The sequence below is a fragment of the Lytechinus pictus genome, chromosome 4 (assembly GCF_037042905.1).
Source record: "Lytechinus pictus isolate F3 Inbred chromosome 4, Lp3.0, whole genome shotgun sequence".
Lineage (NCBI taxonomy): Eukaryota > Metazoa > Echinodermata > Echinoidea > Temnopleuroida > Toxopneustidae > Lytechinus > Lytechinus pictus.
In genome coordinates, this window is record NC_087248.1 from 31304155 (window position 1) to 31326854 (window position 22700).

The window sequence follows — 22700 nt, forward strand, 5'->3', positions numbered from 1 at the left end:
TAAAACTTGGACATAAGAGTAATCAAGTATCACTGAACATCCTGTGCGAGTTTCAGGTCACATGAACAAGGTCAAAGGTCATGTAAGGTCAAAGAACTTTGGCCACGTTGGGGGTATTTGTTGAATTGCCATCATATCTCTATAAGTGTATTGGTCTAATTCATAAAACGTGGAAATACGAGTAACCAAGTATCACTGAACATCTTGTGCGAGTTATAGTAGTTTTCAAAATCAGCACTGCTGCTATATTGAATCGCGTGATGCAGGTGAGGCGGCCAGAGGCATTCCACTTGTTTTTAATGATCTTTGTCGGGGACCCTTTTGCGTTCATAAATAAATCCATCTTAACCAACAAAAGTAAAAATAATCATACATATTGCGTAATTTCGGAACCGCATACCCGGGTGTCGCAAATTTGGTCTCAAGAGATGCGCAAGTCTTGGAAGTAAAAAGTCAGAGAGCGGCGCGGTCAAAAAAATCTGCGTGGCGGCATAGCGCCGACATTTGTCGAGGGGGATCAAATAGACCCCCCCCCCAGTCAATAAGGGTTAAGGACTCTATCTAAAGCTAAAATTGAAATTGACGTGTTATCCCTTACAGAAAATTTCCAATGGTATACCATTGAGCTACCATTGATGTTACCAATGGATTACCATTCAACCATCACAAACCAAGACACCATTGAAGCACCAAAAAAAACACCATTGAAATACCATTGAAACACCATTGGAACTAATTTAAATTTTTTAGACGCTCATTTGCATATCCAATGGTAGCCCAATGGTAGTCCAATGGTAGTCCAATGGTGGTCCAATGGTAGGGCACCATTGAGTAACCTAATTTGCATACCAGTGGTGGCTGAATGGTGTTTCATTGGTCTACCACACATCCACCATTGACCTACCATTCACTATTCACCATTGACCTACCATACATCCACCACTGATCTACCATTCACTATCCACCATTGACCTACCACACATCCACCATTGATCTACCATTCACTATCCACCATTGACCTACCATACATCCACCAATATATTATCATATTATTAAGAAGTACATTCACTTAAAAAAAATTGTTGAATAATTTTGTCTGAGAAAAACTTCAACAACTCTTCAAAATCTTTACTCATAATATGCACTAGAAACATCTCAAAATGGTGATTAAATAGATTTTGAATAAATGATTTGATGTGTCTTGCTTTCTTTTTTCTTTTTTTAAAGTTTTCCTAAGTGGAATTGTTAGGTGAACGTGAGTGTAGAGTTACTGAGAGAATGAAATGTTTTAAAGAGCTCATATTGGTGTGTAAGATTATGAACAATTGAACTGAAACTTTGATTAGTTATTTGTGAAATGGTTGCTTTCATTTTCCTCAAATTAGTCCTTTAAAAAAATAATTTAGTAATGAGTAGACAAAATGATATCATACAAATGATGAATGAAAATTTATATCAAATAAGTGCTCTACAAAAATGATCATCAAAGTTTTAGTTCAAGCGGAAGATCGAGAGAAACTGGTCAGTGAAAGTTTGATGAAAATAAGGGATGAGAAAGTTATAAATTCTTAAAGTTGTCATCAATCAGATGCAAATTGGAATCTCTGTGATGTCACTTGAGACAAGCTCTCCTATTTCTTTTGTACTAAGATTCAATAAATTTCTGTTTTTATGGTTCTTGATAATGTTAAAGACATATTTCATAGAGGGGATGTTTAAAAACATTTAATAATGTATAAGATGCCTCGGTATAATTTCATATTTTCTTCTGAGAAAATATAATTTTTAAATACACAACATGGGAGAGATTTTCAAGTGATGTAAGAGAATTGCTTATTTGAATTTTGCTACCACTGGACTACCACCAACCACTAGAACACCATTACATTACCATTGACAAGTGAGTTGCTATCTATCTCAGGGCAATCACCATTAGAACACCATTCCATCACCATTGAGTTACAATCTAGCATGGGGCAAACACCATTAGAGTACCGTAACATTACCACTGACCACTGAGTTACAATCTACCATCTGGACAAACACCATTAGAACACCATTACATTACCACTGACAATTGAGTTACTATCTATCACTGGACAATCACCATTAGAACACCATTGCATTACCATTGACAATCGAGTTACAATCTACCATCTGGACAAATACCATTGGAACACCATTACACTACCGTTGACCATAAGTCAACACCATTGAGTTACAATCTACCAATAGGACAAACACCATTGACCATTAGAGATACCATTAAAACACCGTTGGAATACAGTCTACATCTGAACAAACACCATTACACTACCATTGACCAATGGGATACCATTGAAACACCACACAACGGTCAGTGAACACCATTGAATTACCACTGACCACTGAGCAAACACCATTTGATCACCATTACACTACCATTGACCAATGCAGAAACCATTGAAACACCATTGGGAACCAATGAATTACCATTGAATACCAATGAATTACCATTGAAGATTTTTGTAAGGATGTATCAATCAGAATTTATAAAATACAGAGCTTTGGAATGGCTCAAAGGGATTATTCTTAAAGAGCACAACAATGCAATTCAAATGCATTTTTACTGCTTGCCAGCAAATGTTTTTCCCTTTAAAACAACTCAAATTAGTGGGCTTTAAAGCTGCAACAAACCTCGATATACATGCTAAATTAATCACTGGATTCACAGTTAGGTCAAAATTTTCAATGCCTCATGGGAAAAAGTCAATATCTGTTGCGCGAGCTACATGTAGTACTAAAGTGCATGCATGCATGTGATTATTCAGCGCTGGCCGAGGCGGCTCGACCATATATGCTGTTTACTAGGGTCCAGGAGGTGGGAGAGAAATTTGCTCGCATATTTCTTTGCGAAATTTACACCGTTTTTGGTGAATTCTTGCCATATGGTTTTCATTTTTGAAGCATCACAGTCACATTACAATGCACTAGCACTGTGCACTGCCTGCGCACAGTGTCGACCCCGAAGTTAAAATTTGGCCTGCTCGCTACAACCAATAGATAGCGCACCATATTGTGAATCCACCGAATTGAGGATGAAATCTGCATGATTGTTTGAAACCATGGATTCAAAACAACTTTGTGAATTTAGGCTTATATTTTTGTTTCCTCTCTCTCTCTCCTTTATATTTCTAAGGTGGATGATCAGAGAGATGTTGTATTTAAAGACCAAAGAGATCGTGAGTTCTTTCCTGGTACTGGTTTGACTGTGGGTGGATGCAATGATGGACCATCCAGACTGGTACCTTCTAACCTTGATAAAGCAACCAGTATGAACAGTAGTGGACCACCAGTGAGTCAGGAACATTCACCACTCAAGTTGAGAGAAACAAGCAAGCCACCAGGTGAGTGTTTCACACAGCTGTTATACTCTTGTATAAGGACTGGGTAACATAATAATTGCAATTTTCAGTGTATTGAGTAGTAAATTAGTGTTATCATTCAAATTGGCTTACATCACAAGACTACTCTGCACAGAAAGTTGCACTGTGAGTACTGAACACGGCCAGATAAGAGTAGTTAGGTTGCTTGTTCTTTCCTTTAGTCGTAGGTATATTTGAAGATTAGTTTATTATACACATTCAATGAGATGATGTTGGTTTGTTTTACTCCGCTTGAAATAAGCTGTTCACTCTTTCTACTTTGTTTTTGAGGATTAATAGTTCATAAATGATTTTGAAAAAATTAGCCCATTATACATGTAGGTGTTCATTTAATAGTGTAGTGACACAGTGGAATAGTCTTCTGTCTATGGAGCAGACTTTAACAGAGGGTTGTGGGTTCGAACGCCAGCCATGGTGAGATAAATGTGTACCGGCAAGAAGAAATTCCTCATAAAAAGCTGTGAGCACCTTAATCGGTAGACTAGCTTTAATAGCCTAGGTAACATAGCAGCGCCTTGAGCACCTAACAAGTTTGTTATGTTCACTATACAAATACCCTTTATTATTATTATTACTATTTAAATGTGTTTGACTTATTGATTAGACAAATTAAATTGATCTTCATTTTATCTATATGTTTTCTTTTGCATGAAGTTGATCCTTTATCAGTTGATCAGTTCCTTGGTAAGCTTCATCCTGTTGTATCATCAGATGGTAAGGTCATTGATGTCAGGTCTTCCGTTGCTGATTTACTCAAGGTAAGCCTGTTATAGCATGGTTTGTGTGTTAGATGCATTTATTTTGTAAAAACAGGATATCTTTATGGTTTACTATGTGGTTTGTTTTGAAAAGCATTTAGAAGGACTATAAATACCAAAGTGAATACAACACATGAGTGCAATTTGGTCATTTAGCCCAGTTTAATTCAAGGTTTAAGAGATTGTTCAGTAGTCGGAGGATATCTTTGGCTTTTTCCAAAGATACTCATAACGTTCCAATATATTACATGTATGTCAGCAAAACCTTTTTTTTATACAAGGTACAATGAACACGCTCAGTTTGAGTACCAATCTTCGTTGCTTTTGCTTGCAAGGTTGTGAATTTAATGTGATTGGTGTTACAAGCATTGATTCAAAGTTAGCAGGAGGATTAGTATTAACGTGCCAGTACCATTACTCATGACATATTGATTGATTTTAAAGAGTATAAGTAATTACTTTCTTGAAAGCCCAGGGGCTACTATCATTACAACATTGACCATGCTCAGGACTTTCAAAATGGACTCTAATAGAGTACTCTTCCATGGAGTACACTAACAAGTATTGTGTTCCCTCCACTAAATATTGCCTCAAATATTTCATGATAGGGATGTAAAGCATATTCCCTTATTGCTCATTTTGGTAAATTGTGTACCCTTTTCACTGTACATGTGAAAACAACCCTTTAAGTTACTTGCTTTTGCAAACAAGCATGGTAAACACCTTGTAATGGCAGTGCCCCCCCCCTACGCTTTCCATATTCTATTGTATACAATTTGTTTTCAAGAACTTCATATTATTTTTATGGTTTGGATGTTAATTTTTTTTTCAGGAGGAGACTATACCCAATGCTGTGACAGTAGTAGACACACCTATAGTTCAGGGTATTAAAGAGAGAGCTATGTCGGGCAAGGCAGGTCTATCAAATCGACCACTCTCTGCAAGGTCATCCCCAAGGAGTGATGTCGCCACGCTGCGTGTCAAATCAGAGAGTGGTGATCATACTTTCATCTTGAAGTTGAGATTTACAGACACCATAGGGGATCTCAGGATGCATCTTGATAAACAGAGGTACGTGTGATTCTTGTTAATACGTAAGACTTGCTGTAGGCTATAGTGCAATTTGTCTGTTAATACATGTATTTTGTTCAAATGATGCCCTGAAATAACTGCACCCCAAAATCACTGTGCTTCAAAAAAGTGAAAAATAAAGGACCTGAAACACCACCCTAATTTCATTTCCTCCATGTGCATGCATTATTAGACTCCCCTTGAGATAAATCAAATGATATTTTTTCAGTCATAATTTTCATTGAAAATGTCTGCACAAATTTTTTTTTTTTTTTCCCAAGGTATCTTTCATCAATATTGAAAATGATTGATACAAAAAACATCAAAGTTCTTGATCGTTAAAATAAAATCTTGAATGTGAACCAAAGTCTTAATATTTGTGCAGTGACCTGTAAACCTAGTACTTGATGATATTTCAATAAAATGGAAATCATGCGATATTGAAAATATATATATTGAATGTTTGATATTGGTTTAAGAATAATGTTGATATATCGCGGTAACACAATTTGATCAGAATATTGTCAATTATGTAAAGTTAGTCACTATTTATTGACCAAAATGCTGTTCTGTAGTGCTTTAATTCATAACTTTGTAAGTTGGAACCCAAATGCCAGCTCTTGTGGATCAACCGATGAAAGCCATACTTTTTGTTTCCCTCTTTGCTGCTCTCACATAATTGCAGCTCATCATGAACATATATAACAAATTTTCAGACTCAGCGATATATCCTGTTATCAGTGATATTTTCTTGGAGATAATCAACTAACATTGAAATGAATTATTGACTACCACTATTAAAATGATAGTCAGCCCTTTCTTGTTAGAACTAGCAATCCCTATGGGGAATGGCCCTTTTGACTAGCAGCAGGTGTACTCATATTTCACAACATTATTACGGTAACTTTTCCTTTCTGTTCTAACTCTTTTCTTTTGACTACAGGAAACCGCAATCCCGGGACTACATACTAGTTACAACATTCCCTAATAGGACATACACCAAACTGGATGCAACACTTGAGGAGAGCTGTTTGACACCAAACGCCACCGTTTTGATGAAATTAAACAGATAATACATTATATCCTACTTGCCTTTATATATTTTGGAGATGAACTATGACACAATGAACACTGAAAGCCAGTGGATGGATTTAATGCCAAAAGTCTTTCTTGTCTTCATTTAACTGGATAAAAATTGACAGTGAAAAAGGAGCATATGGATAAGATAAACTGATGTATTGTGATGAAGCTGAAGTGGAAACATTACCAGATCTTATGATTTAATTTGAAGGAAATATTCTACACCATTGATTAGGGGATTGACACCAACTGTAGCTTAGAATCTCTTCACAGAAAGCGAGAAGAACAAAGGAATATACAGATTTTTAGGGAAAATGCAATATTTCAGGACAGAATAAACGAGATACCAAAAAAGCAGTGAAAATCATGGTGGAGGGGGGGAATGGATGAAAAAAAATTGACTGCAAAAAAACCCCAAACCAATGTGTTGTGATGAAGAATAGAAAAGTCGATAGAAGTTGATATTGTCCAAAAAAAAAACTTCCTTAACTAGTAAAAAATCTATTAATCACACCTTTTCGGAGTGTTTAAGATTTGTTCACCAATTTCTGTATCTGCATACTTGGGCATTTACATGCATGAGGCAAAACTACCGTTTAAAGGATACAAACCCCAGTTTCAAACCGTGAAAAACCTAAATCACCCCGGACCATATTATTTCAATATCTAAACATGTGTTTCTTGACCTTGACGGGTCCGAAAAGAACTAAACCGCAATTGCATACGCAGCGTGACTATTCCAGCAAACTCGCTCGCCAGCGCATGCAGTCATTTTTATTCTCTTTAATAGTTTCCTTTATTTCTGGGTCGATTTTCTTTGTTCGAAATTGAAAACAAATTAACATCAGATTTCAAATTACAATATGCCTTTGAAAACTTGATTAAAGGGGAATGAAACCTTTGGAACAAGTAGGCTTATGTCGAAACAAAAAAATCAAAGAATAAGAACAAAGAAAGATTGAGAAAAATCGGACAAACAATGAGAAAGTTATGAGCATTTGAATATTGCAATCACTAATGCTATGGAGATCCTCCAATTGGCAATGTGACAAGGATGTGTGATGTCACATGTGAACAACTTTCCCTTTGACGTACTATAAAATACCCTCAAAATGTCTCTTTTGCTTTTACTTTATGGTAATACAAACTCTTTATCCATGATGTATTCTTTTAAAAATCTGTATTACATGGCCTCCTATAGAAAGAACACAATGATCTATTGATAGATGTGATAAAAGAGGCAATTTATGTGAAATATATACTAAAGTAATGGGGGAGTTGTTCACAAGTGACATCACACATCTTTGTCGCATTGCAATTTGAGGATCTCCATAGCATTAGTGATCACAATTTTCAAATGCTCATAACTTTCTCATTATTTGTCCGATTTTTCTTAAACTTTCGTTGATCTGTTTCTTTGATTTTTCTGTTTTCACACAAGCTATCTTATTCCAAAGGTTCCATTCTCCTTTAAATATCAAATACAATAATTTCATTCCGAATGGCCTACTACAGGCAGAGCTGCTCTTACGTTATATCGCAGCTGCTGTTTATTGTCTAACCCTGGCTCAACGATCAGGCTTGTCTGCGGAAGTGAAATGTTACATAAGAGGGATTGAATTGGTCATGCTGGGTTGAAATAGCTTCAAAATGAACTATCTTGGATCCTCTAACAAAGTTTTTGTTAGTGGGGTATAAACCCAGTTCAGGGCCTGAACTGTGGACGTCTACCCAACGAGGGTGTGACTTAATGTACAAAATACCAATTGACATTTTTTTAAGACTTTCATTATATTACATTGCTAATATTTTTAACATGCTATTTATAACACCAGAGAACACTAAATTTGCATTTCAGAAATCTGAAAAAAAATGAGACCACTGCCGATGGTTGTTGGAGGCATTATATTTCCAGGTTGTCTGTCCGTCCAGTGTTTATTCTTGTGGTAAGTCAATTGATGTCACACTTACTGTTCCACTCAAACAAGTATGTTCCAAGTATGCAGATAGGAGTGATAATGATCTGAGTAGTTTGAAGGATTTCAAGGCCAAAGGTCACATTTGTCATTATTATAAACATTGAAATATCTTGTTTTTTTTTTTATATTGGAGGAATGATATGATTAAATTTTGGGCTCAAAATGTTATTGTTTGAAGTTCTGCAAAGGCGGATCGAGGCATAGATTTTCACTGCGTGCAGCCGGGAATCCATCTCTTTCTAATGAAGAAACAGATTTACACCGAAATGTCCTTCTTGCCACCGTTCATGTGAATGAAAAATATAGATACTGGAAGTAAGTGGTTCAGGGGGCTATTGCATAACAGAGATTATTGTAATCATCCAATTACTGTTGAGCATTGTTACCATGGTTATTACTATTAGATGACAAAGTTACAATAAATGTAACTGCTATGGTGTCCATTGGTCAATGCATTTTTTTAATTAGGGGGTTAGATTCCTTCTCTTCCTTGCCACAAAATTTGACAAGCAAAAAAATGTAATAAAACAAATGGTCATAAAAAAAAAATTGTTGGACATTCCGTCCCAGAGAAATTGTTTTCCTTCCCTATTTTGATTGCTTTGGAAAATTTGGGAGGTTCGATCAACCCCCCCCCCCCCCCCTGGCTATGGGTTTGTTCTACGAACTGAGTCAACACACCGGTCAAACTCCAAACGGTGACGTCATATGTAAGCATCTTTTTTGAGTGAGAGCTTATCGATGTTTGAATCTTTGGAGGTGGGGCATTATTGACATATCATTTATTCCATGTTACCCTTGCTTTTTATAATATACATGTATGTTTTACATTATGAAATGCCTATTATAAGATTATTTATTAATATTTTATATAATTGAATTGTGAATGTTATTGTAAAAAAAAAATCTTTAGAGCAACAATGCATTTAATGTTTTACTTTCACATGTGGTGTATTTACTTATTAAAAAAAATTATAAGCAATATTTTAATCTAAACTCAAAGCTTTGATTTAGGCCTATTCTTGATTGTTCTGCTGTGATTACGTTTGTTTCTGCTGAATGCCTCTATACATAGAAACTATTTGTTTGCGTGGGTTAAAAATGCTTGTATTCACTCGGGCTGGTATACAATTCAATACTTCAGCCAGAATTATAGTATCTTACCAAGTATGCTGCGAGTATAATGCTAGATAATTTACTTAGTTTATCAGTGTTCTGAACTGACAGGTCTTTCTACAAGAAGTAGGTCTACTTCTTAGATACATGTAGGCTAAACCCATTCAATCTACTATCAGTTTGATCTAATTGACATTTGGTACATACCGTACTATAAACATTTGTTTGAATGTCTGCTTATTCTAATTCCCATTTAATGGTCTAATCTCCACTCTTCTAATTATTTTGCATTATTCAACTGAAAAAATGATGTATAAACAGCTCAATTAAACCATATAGATTAAAATGGTGATTATATTACACAAAATTGTTAGAGGCAAAGTGGTAAATATGACGCTAAATGGCAATTTGTAGACTAAATGACTGAGATGAACTTCTAAAGGACCAACGATAAGACCATGTGGGATGCGACAAAACGAAAAGAAGATGAGAGTTTTGAGCAATTTACCCTTGCCTGTGATTTGTATGTAGATCCATTTTATTGAAAAATCTGGCATGTGACATATCTCTACTTTTATTTTATCATGGGTAATACTGGGAATGGTCAACTTATGATTAATTAAAGGTTAAGAAAATGCTTATTAATTGTTCACTGTGTCAATGAAATAAAGGAAAATCAATGTTGTACAACCACGTCCCATTGTTACGATACTGCAACAAATAACAATGAAAATTTAGTTTTAAATTTGATTTCCTTTTTTTATTACAGGAAATAGATCATACACTAAACAAACAAAAAACCAAACATCTTACATGTCTTGAAGTGTCAGTTCTGATTATATTCCAAAGTTATGATGGTCCTGTATGAATCCAGATAAAATCCAAGTTGGTTGGCAAAGATTCCGTAGATTAAAGTTCACAATGATGGCGATGATGAAATTGATGTTGAAGCACTATGAATAACAAGAGTCACTGTAACGAGTTGAAATGTCCGTGAAGACGAAGTTGATGATGACAAACAGTCAGTTTCAGCAATCAACATGGGTTGAAAAGCGTTCATTAAAACAGCTTGATGAACTCGATGAGAACTGAGAATTCCTCTCTCAAACTAACTGCAAACAGTTCAATGATGGCGTGCAAATAATTCCACAGAAGATAAATGTTGTATTCCAGTTTGAAATAAATTATACTCTGACATAAATTCTGGTGTGAAACTCTGAGTTCTGATCTGATGTGATGATGTCCTTGAAGAAACTGCCAGCTTATATATAAATATTCACTATTCTGGAAGCTTCTAGTATTGTCTTTAAAAGGAACATTATCCTTCTTTCTAGAATAGTCCACTTCTAGAAGACTCTTGAATGACCTCTTTGAAATTAACAATGTAAACAACACTTTTAAGCTAATCCTATTGTCCTTTTCACTGCTAGGAGTCTATTATGTAGCAGTCTTTTATTGTGTATCTTTGCACATTCCAGAAATAACAAAATTACTCGCATTACTCTCATTAAATAGCTGATGATGTCCCTCACTCATTATTTCTTTTGTATTTTATTATATGAAATATGAAATATTCTAATTTTCTCCTAGTTGTCAAGTGAAACAACGATTGATTCCTCTATGAACTTGTGGAACTAGCATTGCTTAACTCTACATAATTTAGTCAAGTTGGTCCCTATTGTCAAATCTGTAAAAAATGAAATATAATGAAACAAAGGGTATGAAAATTAGGCTGGGCTGGAATCCGGGGGGGGGGGGGGCACTCGACCAAAAAAGTAGTAGGTCTGTGCCGCGGGCGAGGCAAAAAAACGGGGGCCTTGGAGCGGGCTTATTGTAAAAAGGAGGGGCTTCGGAACTACAAATGTTTGTGAAAACGGGGGTCCTTGGAACGGGTCGCCTGCATGTGAGTGCGTATGCATCTCTATGGAACGGGCATTACGTGCATGCAGCTAGCCCGGCGGAACGGGTGCGCTAGCGCAGAGGCGCGATGGTCGGACAGCGCTCTGCGGCCACTTTTCACCAAAATTGCGGCTCATTGTAGCAGATCAATGCGACCGGAACGGCGTAACGGAAATATGCGCAGCTTTGGAGCGGATTTCTTCTTTTTTCCACGATAAGAAGAAAATGCTATGCTTTGGAGCGGCTTTCTTTGTTCTTTTTCTCAATAAGACAAGAATGCTAATGCCTTGGAACGGAAATTTGAGTGTAAAAATGGGGGTCCCCTCCGCGGCACATACCCACTATGCATTATATACTGAGTGCCCCCCCCCCCCGGGAATTAGCCTTCCAATTTTTTTTCAGGTTTTTTTTTTGTTTGGTACTTGCAAAGTTGAGGGTTTTGTGATGAATTAATGATCAGTTGTGATCAGTTTGTTGTTTGAGAAAATTTCATGCGTTATTAAATTGAAATTTAATGCACGAGTGACCATGAATTGCAAATTTTAGTGCAGCATTTTGACTTAATCATGTGGATCTTAGCAATGTGTTCATGAGAGTCAGGAGAATAGGGGTAAGATAGGACTTAAGTAGGTGAAGTACGTGGATGGGATAAAGGTCAACAGAACATTTAGCAACCCCTCCTTCCATCTCTACCCCTGGGGGGGGGGGGGGCAGTCAAATATGTTGCTGTACACACGCGTGACCCCAAAAACGCGTTTCAGGGGTGTTTTTTTCAGTTTTGGACGCGGTTCGCGCGTGAACTCGTTAAGGGTATCAAAAACACTGATTTTCAAGAAAAGGGGTGGTTTTTAAATACTAGTCAATGGTCAATAGTGGGGTCAAACGTATTTAGGGTATGTTTTTTCCCCAAAGCTTTTTTTTTAAAGACTAGCCAAACGTATTTAGGGTATTTTTTCCCCAAGCTTTTTCCCCGAGGTCATATTTTGGCGACAATTTGTTTAGGGCCAAAATGTGAAAATAAAGCCCGGGAAAAACTTGTTTTAGGGGGTTATTTTGCACACAGAGAAAAACTCGTTTAGGGGGTGTTTGGAAATTCCTTGGTCACGCGTGTGTACAGCAATATATTTGACTGCCCCCCTCCCCCACTTCTCTCCTCCTGAGAGACTAATCTCGGCTAGGCTGGGAAGGAATTAGCCTTACAGTTTTTTAGTGGTTAGTCCTTTGGAACTTGCAAAGCTAAGGGTGTTCTGCTAAATCAATGAGTGAGATAAGTTTTGGTTTCTTAGGCAAATTTCGTGAGTTACTAAATTGAAATTTAATGCATGATTGAACATGAACTGTAATTTTAGCATATAGTGTAGCATACTCATCTTGTGGACCTCAGCAGTGTGTTCGTGAGAGTCAGAGTAATGTGATGGTACCTGTTACAAGCAAGAGGGTGAGATGTGGTAAGACTTGGTTAAGAGGGCATTCCTCTTCTTTTTGTCCTTTTACAAATTAAAAGTCATATGTATATACCCTCCCCCTCCCCCTCCACCTCCATTTCCCAGGCTCCCCCCTCTCTCTCTCTCTCTCTCTCTGCCTCACTTCCTAGATTGTAGCCTATTCAAAACTTAACTGCCAAGTGACCGGTGGCTGATGGTCAGTGTTTTTCATTGAATGATTACCAAGAAATTTACGGATCATGATAATTTATTAAATAATTTATTGAAAAAACTTAATGTTTGATTGATGACATTGTACATTGAATTTGTTGATTTACTGATGAGTTGTTGACTGATTGGAAAAGTTGATGCCCCAATTCAGAATTTATCATTAAATCAACATTCTGCTCTGGAATTCACGCATACATGACAATAGCAATCAGTTTCTCAATAGGTGGGGAGGGAAGGAGAGAGGGAGGGGGGTTAAATGTTCTGTTGACCCTTATTCAATCAGCCTACTTCTCCCATTAAGTCCTATCTCACCCTCTATTCTCCCGACTCCCATGAACACATTGCTGAGATTTACATGATAAAGTTGAAATGCTGCCCAAAAAGTGTAATTTGTGTTCACTCATGCATTAATGTTCAATTTAATAATTTATGAAATTTGCTTAAACAACCAAAACTGGTCACGGTTGATCATTAATTTATCACAACGCCCTTAAGTTTGCAAGTTCGAAAGGATTTTGCCTCTCAAAAAATGACATAAATTAGAAGGCTAATTCCCGCCCAGCCTAATTTTCATACCCTTTGTTTCAGTGGCCAGTGCTCGCTCAAGCATGAATAGTTTTTCCAACTTTTTGGTGTCATTTGAAAGTTGACTTTAATGGCTTCCATGTATGTAAGTGTTTTTCCCCAAAGTGCTATATTTTGTATTTTACAGCCATTTCAAAAGTGTATAGTTTTTTTGGGGAAGCCTAAACAGATACACGAGGAGCCATTTCTACATTTTTGTCCTGGCAATAATGGCAATAATCCTGAACGCTTGGTAAAATAAAGAGAGTGATTTTTTTTTGTAAGAACAAAAGAAAGTTTATTTCCAAACATTAGTGAGGTTCAAAATCTGGAACAGAGGCAGGTGGCACTTGCCCCTCAAAATTTCTCGTGAGATCCCTTTTTGTTTTTGAAAATGTTCTTTTTTCAAAATGAAATGTGCCCTTTTACTCAAAATGAAATACCTTTTCTGAAGTAACTCATGCTAGACTAAGATGTATACTTAAACCTAAAAGTCTTTAGTTAGAACTACCCCAAAACTAAAACAAAAGTCATCTCTTAGCGCCCGATCGGGGAAATTTGATGATTTTTTTTCGGCCCATGCACCCCCTTTCTGGAAAAATATAATGTCGACAATACACTTTCTATACAACAAACAAAACAACTTCAAGGGAAGGATGCCCGTTTAACAGTGATCAGCGCCAGAATTGACAACAAAACGAGTTTTACAACTTCAAAAAATCTCCAAACTGCTCGCTCGCTGCTATCGCTCGTGGGATTAATATAGCCTAGATACTGTATATATTATCAATCAGAAAAAAATTTTTGCTCAAATTAATTACAACGAAATACACAGCTACTTCGAGTAGAAACGTAATCTGATGGTGAAAATATAAGTTTGCACCCACGTCCATTTTGACAAAGAAATGTCCTTTTTTTACTCACTTGCCCCCCCCCCAAAAAAAAAATGTTCCGCCGCCTCTGACCTCTAATACTACTGTCTTTGAAAGGGAAGCCATGCAAATGGAGATGGTGTACCAGGTGTGTTGCCATGTGAGCTTTTTTTTTTGGACCGAGCTGATACAACGTATGATCTGAGAGCAGGCGCGGATCCAAGATTTCGTGGGGAAGGGGGCCCAAGTTTGACCTGATTTTTGGCGCCCATGTGTACTTTTCGAAAAATGGCGCCCCCTCCCTCCCAGCCAGGCTAACTTTAATGTAACTTAGAAGCCTTAAATGTATTTTGAATTATCTTATTTCATAATCACATTTAAAAAAAGGCAATTAAAGACCACTTTTTTAATGTGTTCTTAAAAAAAATATCCATGAATATATAATGTAATATCAATGGGAGCGCGAAGCGCGAGCGATTTTTTGGGGTCTCAATTTGGTTTAACTTCTCACCAGAGTAGGCCCTACTAGAATATTGTGTGAGCGGGAGCTGTAGTTTCTTTACTAGTTGTTTAGAATAGCCTTCAATAATATCAATGATAACCTCTTGGGGAATAATGCAATGTCTAAGCAATCGACTCAATCTCCTCATCAGTGGCGAAGCTGTGATTTATTCAGCAGGGTTGCACGGGGGGGGGGGGGGGGGGGGTAGAAGTTAAAGAAATTCCGAAATTTTATTCTTAAAAACACATTGAGGTATCTCACAAGGCCTAAATAAATCATGATAACGCGAAGCGCGATATATTTGACATAATATTTGGAAAATAATATTATATTTCACCATAATCCCTTTCCTTTTTTCTCTTTTTTTTTCTTGGTAGTGATTTCTTTTTTTTTGGGGGGGGGGGACGCCCATGTCCTTAAAGCCATTTTTTAGCTTTACTTTATAAACAACATTTATGTGCAATAATCTCATAAGCCCTATGCGAGATAAAAAAATAATTAAATTTCATGTATTTTGACCTGAAAATTTAACATTCTGGGCAATGTTTGTGAACCTGAACAAGATGCGTATGTAACTGGATAATTACTACGAGCGCGAAGCGCGAGCAGAAATTTTTAATGCGCGTTCTGGCCTGGTCGAAAAGGGACCTGTTAAGGAAGTTTTGCAGTTAGCCATTAAGACGATACATATTTCAACGATTAAATAATGCAAGCGCGAAGCGCGAGCTGAACATTTTTGATATTCCAACCTAAGAAAATCGATTTCAAACCCCCAACGGGACACTCGATTCATGTTTTGTCACTCATGAAAAATGATGGGTAGTTTTTGGTATCTTCCTCCATTAATAATGCGAGCGCAAAGCGCGAGCAGAAAATTTTTGACATTCTGATCTGAAACTGGATAATTTTAGCACGTTTTTAATAAGATCAAGATGCGTATCTCAATAAACATGCGTGCACGTGTTTTAGAGTTAGACAGAATCTGGGCATTCTGAATACATTTCATTTTTCATCATGAAAATCAATAATGCGAGAGCGGATCGCGAGCTGGAAATGATATTTGAAATTCCGATATGAAATGGGTCAATTTAAGCAATATTTAAAGCACTGTGTATATAGGGGAATTGTGAAGTGGATGTGGAAAGCACTTAATAAATGATGCGAGCGCGAAGCGCGAGCTGATATTTTATTATTATTTCAAACTAGGATCGAGACATTTTAGGCCTTAGGACATTTTGTCATTATATAAAAATGATGCCTATCTTCTATTCCTCTTCCTAAAACTTGTCGATATTTTTTTCTGAAAAAGGGACAATTTAGTTATGAATTCATAAAAAAAATATTTCATATTTATTAATCTAATAAGCCTAATGAGTGCGTGAAATTTGTTGACAGTGCATGAGGCCTGACAAACTGGATATTTTATATTTTTTGTAATCATGAACAGCATTCATGGGTTGATACATTTATAGCAAATAATGCGAGCGCAAATCGCGATCCGAAATTTTTAAATGGGGGGGGGGGGATTCAAGTAGTTTGTTATAGAATATATAGGTACAGTGGCGTACCGTGGGTCACGGCATTGGGGGGAGGGGCACCACCACAAATGTGATGTCACTTAGGGAGTGCGCTCAGTTGGCAGGTATGCTGACCTAATAGAGAAATTCTAAGGACATGCAATGCCATTAAACGGATAAGTATCTCACTGATTAAATATTGCGAGCGCGAAGCGCGAGCTGAAAATTTTCGATAATCAGACCTAAAAGGGACATTATAAGCACATTTTTTGTAATCGTGATACGTACCTGTCTCGCTAAATAAACAATGCGAGCGCGAAGCGCGAGCTGAAATTTTTGTTTATATTGAACCCAAACAGGGACATTTTAAGGACTATATTTTAGGTATCCATTATTAGAGTATGAATATCTCAGCATAGTCATCTAATGATAGTGGCATCCTTTGCTGATTTTGTTAGAATTACATCTAAACGTATGAATCACTTTTTGTAGTCATTGTAATCCTGATTATCATACGCATCTCACTAATTAAATACTGCGAGTGCGAAGCGCGAGCTGAAAATTTATGAAATTCAGACCTGAAGAGGGGCATTCTAAGGCTTGTTTGTAGGAATTCACTAAGTTCTTACGTATTTCACTAACCAAATGATGCGAGCGCGAAGCGCGAGCTAAAATTTTTTGATACTTAGATCAGAAAAATTGACATTTTATAAGGACTAATTTTAGGAATTCATGATGAGCAGACATCTCACCAATCAACTAATGCGAACGTTAGCACGGACAGGAAATGTTTTATATTAAGACCTTAAAATTGGGCAATCACTTTAAGTAGTCATGAAAAAGAAGCAAATGTCACTACATAAAACAATAACTCGAATTGCGAGGAAATATATTTGGTGTATATTGATTTGAAAACGGGAGGTTTTAGTACAACAGGATTATACATCTCGTTAAACAGTCTATGCGAGCACCAGGAACAATGAAGACATAAGCCCTGAACAAACTGTTTCATAAAGTCATGAAAAAAATGCTTCTTATGCAACATAATTATGATATAATATAACATTATAATAAACAATAATTTCTTCTTTCCACATTACGTTTCTTTTCCTTTCTCCCTCTTTTTCTCCTTTTCCCCGTTTTTTAAATATTTTTTAAATATTTTTTTTTGGGGGGGGCAGCCGATTGGGGGGGGGGGGGGGGCACGTGCCCCCCATGTCCCCTGGTAGTTACGCCACTGTATAGGTATACAGAACTCACCAATCGAAATGCGAGCGCACAGCGCTAGCTCATAGGCCTTCATTTTTGACAATCGAGACACCTGAAAAGGAATATTTTGAGAATCTTATATGAAATACACAAAGATAATAGGTAGGCCTACAACATTTTAAAGTTTCGCTTAATTTCACAAACCAGTTATATTCACATTCTTGTCGGTATGCAAATGAGGAGACTGATGACATCACTCACTCACTACTTCTTTTTGTATTTTAGTATATGAAATCTGAAATATTCAATTTTCTCCGTTGTCGTGTGAAACAACGATTAATTCCTCCCTGAACATGAGCAATTAGCATTGTTTAATACTAAATGGTTCAATCAAGTTGGTCCATATTGTAAAATCTGTAAAAAATGAAATATTGTATAATTCTAACAATAAGAAACAAAGGAATTAGTGAGTAAGGGACATCATCGACTGTCTCATTTGCATGTCACTGAGTTGTGCATATCACTGTTTTGTGAAAAATAAGCACAATTTTAAAATGTCATAATTTTCTTATTTTACATCCGATTTTGATGACATTTTCAGCATAATGCTTGTTTGATTTTTCTCTATTTATTCAAATCAACATTTTTTTGGGGGGTGGACTTGTCCTTTAAGAAATGAATGCGAGCGCGAAGCGCTAGCCGACAACTTTTTTAATGATGAAATGAAAAGGACATTTTCAGTTGTTAGATTAAAATATAAAATATTTTAAGCTTGTGCTTCTCGTTCGCATAAAAAAAAACTGTGAGGTCAGGATGCGTATATAATTAAACAGTGATGCGAGCGCGAAGCGCGAGCTCATTTTTTTTATATACTGACTTAAGAAGGACTCTTTTAAGGTATAATTCCTATTCTAAAAGTTTTTCCTTTTTCTCTTCGTCTTTTTTTTCTTTTTCTTTCCTTTTTTTTCGCCACCATGGGCGAAACTTTGCCCCCTGGATCGGCCTATGTATATTGACTTGGAAAACACTAACATTTTAAGGACTTATGTACGTGTGATCGATGGAGAGGATACACACCTCACTAATCAAATATTGCGAGCGCGTAGCGCCAGCTGAATTTGATACTAACCCCTTTTCTGACCCTGAACAGGATACATATCTCGCCAAACAAACTTCAAAATCGAGCACATTGATTTTTGTCTATTATCGTAAAAACGGGATATTTTAAATCAGCCGCATTAATTTAACCTTTTTGGGCAGGAAATAAATTTCACTATAAACAGGCAATACGAGCAATGTTGCGCCCCCGGTCGAACATGAATTTGCATGGAGCCCCCTAATTTCAAGGTCAATTTGGCGCCCTCGGTTGAACATGAATTTGGCGTCATGTGAAATATCACTTTGCCCTCCCCCTTCTGAAACATGTATTTGTCGCCTTATGGTCAAACATCAAATTAGCGCTCCCCTAGTTCGAACATCAATTTGGCGCCCCGCTAGTTTGAACATCAATTCGGCGCCCCTCCCAGTTCAAACATCAATTTGGCGCCCCCATCTAGTTCGAAAATTTATTCACCACCTCCCCCTTGTTCAAACATCAATTCGGCGCCCCATAGTTCCAACGTCATTTTAGCGCCGCCTAGTTCTTACATCAATTTGGCGCCCCCCTCGTTCGAACATCAATTTGGCGCCCCAAGTTCGAATAGCAATTCGGCACCCCCTAGTTCGAACATCAATTTGGCGCCCCTAGTTCGAACATTCAATCGGCGCCCCCCGATGTCGAACATAAATTTTGCGCCCCCAGTTCGAACCTCATTTTAACATCCCTTCGAACATCATTTTGGCGCCCTCCTAGATCGAATATCAATTCGGCGCCCCTACATGTAGGTCCAACATCATTTTGGCGCCCCATAGTTCGAGTATCAATTTGGCGTCCCCTAGTTCCAACATCAATTCTTAGCCCCCCTAGTTCGAGTATCAATTCGGCGCCCCTACATGTAGGTCGATCATCAATTCGCCCCCCCCCCCCCCCGTTCGAACATCATTTTGGCATCCCTTTGAACTCAATTTGGCTTCCCTTGTTCGAATATCATTTCGCCCCCTAGCTCGAGTATCAATTTGGCGCCCCCTAGTTCGAACATCAATTCGGCGCCCCCTAGTTTGAGTATCAGTTTGGCGCCCCCCTAGCTCGAATATCGATTCGCCCCCCCCCCCCTAGTTCGAGTATCAATTTGGCGCCCCCAGTTCGAACATCATTTTAACATCCCTTCGAACATCATTTTGGCGCCCCATAGTTCGAAATATCAATTTGGCGCCCCCTAGTTCCAACATCAATTCTGAGCCCCCCTAGTTCGAGTATCAATTTGGCGCCCCCCTAGTTCGAACATCGATTCGGCCCCCTCCCCCCTAGTTCGAGTATCAATCTGGCGCCCCCAGTTCGAACATCATTTTAACATCCCTTCGAACATCATTTCAGCGCCCTCCTAGTTCGAATATCAATTCGGCGCCCCTACATGTAGGTCCAACATCAATTTGGTGCCCCCTAGTTCCAACATCAATTTGGCGCCCCCTAGTTCCAACATCAATTTGGCCCCCAGTTCCAACATCATTTTGACATTCATGCGAACATCATTTCGGCGCCCTTTAGGTTCGAACATCATTTTTTTTCCTCCTCTTCCTCTTTTTTTCTTCTCGTCCTTCCCCCTCTTCTTCTCCCCTTTTCTTCTTTTCTTTCCCCCCTTTCTCTCTCTCTCTTTTCTTCTCTTCTTTCTCCTTTTTTCTCCTTTTCCTTTTCCCCTCTTCCTCTCTCTTCCCCCCCTCTTCTTTCCCCTCTTCCTCTTTTTTCTCCCCCCTCCCCCTCCCTTTTCTTCTCTTCCTTCCCCCACTTCCTCTTTTTTTCTCTTTCTTTCCCCTCTTCTTCTCCTTTTTTTCTTCTTTTCTTTCCCCTCTTCTTTTCTTTCCCTTCTCTTTTTTTTCTCTTCTTTCCTCCCTCTTCCTCTCTCTCCTTTTTCCCCTCTTCCTCTTTTTTCTTCCCCCTCTCCCCCCTCCCTTTTCTTCTCTTCCTCTTTTTTCTCCTTTTCTTTCCTCTTTTTCCTCTCTCTCTTTTTCTTCTTTGTTTTTCTTCTCTTCCTTTCCCCTCTTCCTCTCTCTCTCTTTTTTTTTCTCCTTTTCCTTTCCCTCTCTTTTTCCTTCTCTTTCTTTCCCCTTTTCCTTCCCCCTCTTCCCTTTTTCTTCTTTTCTTTCCCCCTTTCCTCTCTTTTTTTTCTCCTCTTCTTCCTTCCCCCTCTTCCTCTCTCTTTTCCCCTTCCTCTCTCTTTTCTTCTTTCCTCCTTCTTCCTCTCTCCTTTTTTCTCCTTTTCCTTTCCCCCTCTCCTTTCCTCTTTTCTTTCCCCCCTTTTCCTCTCTCTTTTTTCTTCCCTTTTCCCCCCTCTTCCTTTCTTCTTTTTCTTCTTTTCTTTCCCCTCTTCCCTCTTTTTTCTCTTTCTTTCCCTCTCTTCTTTTTTTTAGCCGAAAGGGGGGGGGGGCAAGGCCCCCTCGGCCCCCCATGGATCCGCGCCTGTCTGAGAGAGTTTAGTGACAGAGCGGGGCACGAAACAAGTTAATTGGGATCACGAAGTCTAAGTTCACAGGGATCATTGTTATACACCTGGAATTGTGGAAATTTTCCTCTTATAGGGTCATGCTAAGTCAAGCTTCAGGGTCATCATGTTCTTGAAAATATCTATTTCTCACTTTAACCGTATAGAAGAATCTTGAGCTGTACAGTGACCGGGTAGAAAATGATAATTCATGTGATGAAGGGGGAGAAAAAAACGAAAAAAAAAATATAGCTGGAAAAGTTGAGTAATTATTCAATTGTTCTATTTCGACAAAGAAATGAAACTTACCACCCCTCCCCCCACACTCAAAATACCATATATACCATGAACAAAAGATCAATTTAACAAACATATTACACACTTGATCTGTCACAGTTTAAAAACAGGATATGAGTAAGGATTGCCATGGATATGAGTAAGTTTAAAGGGAACCCATCTTCAATTATTGCTAGACTTCATTGCATTCCAATTCTATAAACACGCGCAATTTATTATCACAATTACTATAAAACAGATAACAAGGATAACTAAAATGAATGCCACTTAAATAATATACAATCATCGTCTTTTTCTTTTGGCAGCTTTAGATCGACGAGGTCTTTATATGAATAATTTGCCTATTGGGATGGTGCTATAGTCATTATTATGTTTCGTTTCCTGGTTGTGAACAGTATGATTGCACACCACCAAGGGCATTACAAACACGATATCCATTTTGGGAACAGTTCCAGCATTTCAACTGCTAAAACAATAGCGGTAATTATTTTGATGCCCTATATTTTTCATGTTTTGTAGGATAGAGTGACGTGGATTTTTGTTATTTGATAAATCTTCCTCATCTCAAATCAATGACAGTTCAAAGGAAAATTAACAAATTTGCCCGCTAGCCAAGATATGACTGATCCCGTGTTATATTTCAGCCAATCACTAGAATATGATCTATATTATTTCATAAACACTTTTTTGCGTTGTTGTCGTTAACAAGTTAGAATAAAGAGAAATCTGTGCCATAAATGCGACTATTTTTCAATTGAGAAAAAAATATGACGTCACCTTTTGCCCCTTCCCCAAAAGGAAAGTATACTGGCGCCTACCCTGAAAATAAACAATTGAATATTATTTGACGCTCCATATAATTCCGGGATTTCATTCATTTGGTGTGTAATGTGACGTAAATCCGCAAATTTGATTACAATGGTTAATGTTTCCTCCGAATATAATGTTCTTTACTCTATTGTTCTCTACGTTACTAAACCGCATGCATTGGTCTTGTCGAAGGTCGGTGCAGTAAAAAAAAAAGGATCCCCACAACAGATTGCATTAAACATTATACAGTACAGACCAATTCAGTTTTGGTTGTGTTTTTATGGTAATTCGGGGGCGGCGATCTGGAGGGGGCGGGGGCACAGTGCCCCCCCCCCTCTTTGAAGCACTGAAAAAGTGCCTTTTATGCAAGA

General features: G+C 37.7%; 1 protein-coding gene across 1 annotated transcript in view; it reads left to right on the forward strand.

Moving 5' to 3' along the window:
* LOC129258641 (UBX domain-containing protein 11-like) overlaps positions 1–10630 on the forward strand; it is a 75337-nt gene extending 64707 nt beyond the window's left edge. The window contains exons 11-14 of the mRNA XM_064098817.1: positions 3179–3386; positions 4080–4183; positions 5016–5254; positions 6198–10630. Coding sequence (XP_063954887.1) covers positions 3179–3386; positions 4080–4183; positions 5016–5254; positions 6198–6327 — 681 coding nt within the window. The 3' untranslated portion in view covers positions 6328–10630. The remainder of the gene's footprint in view (positions 1–3178; positions 3387–4079; positions 4184–5015; positions 5255–6197) is intronic.
* The last annotated feature ends 12070 nt before the right edge of the window (positions 10631–22700 follow it).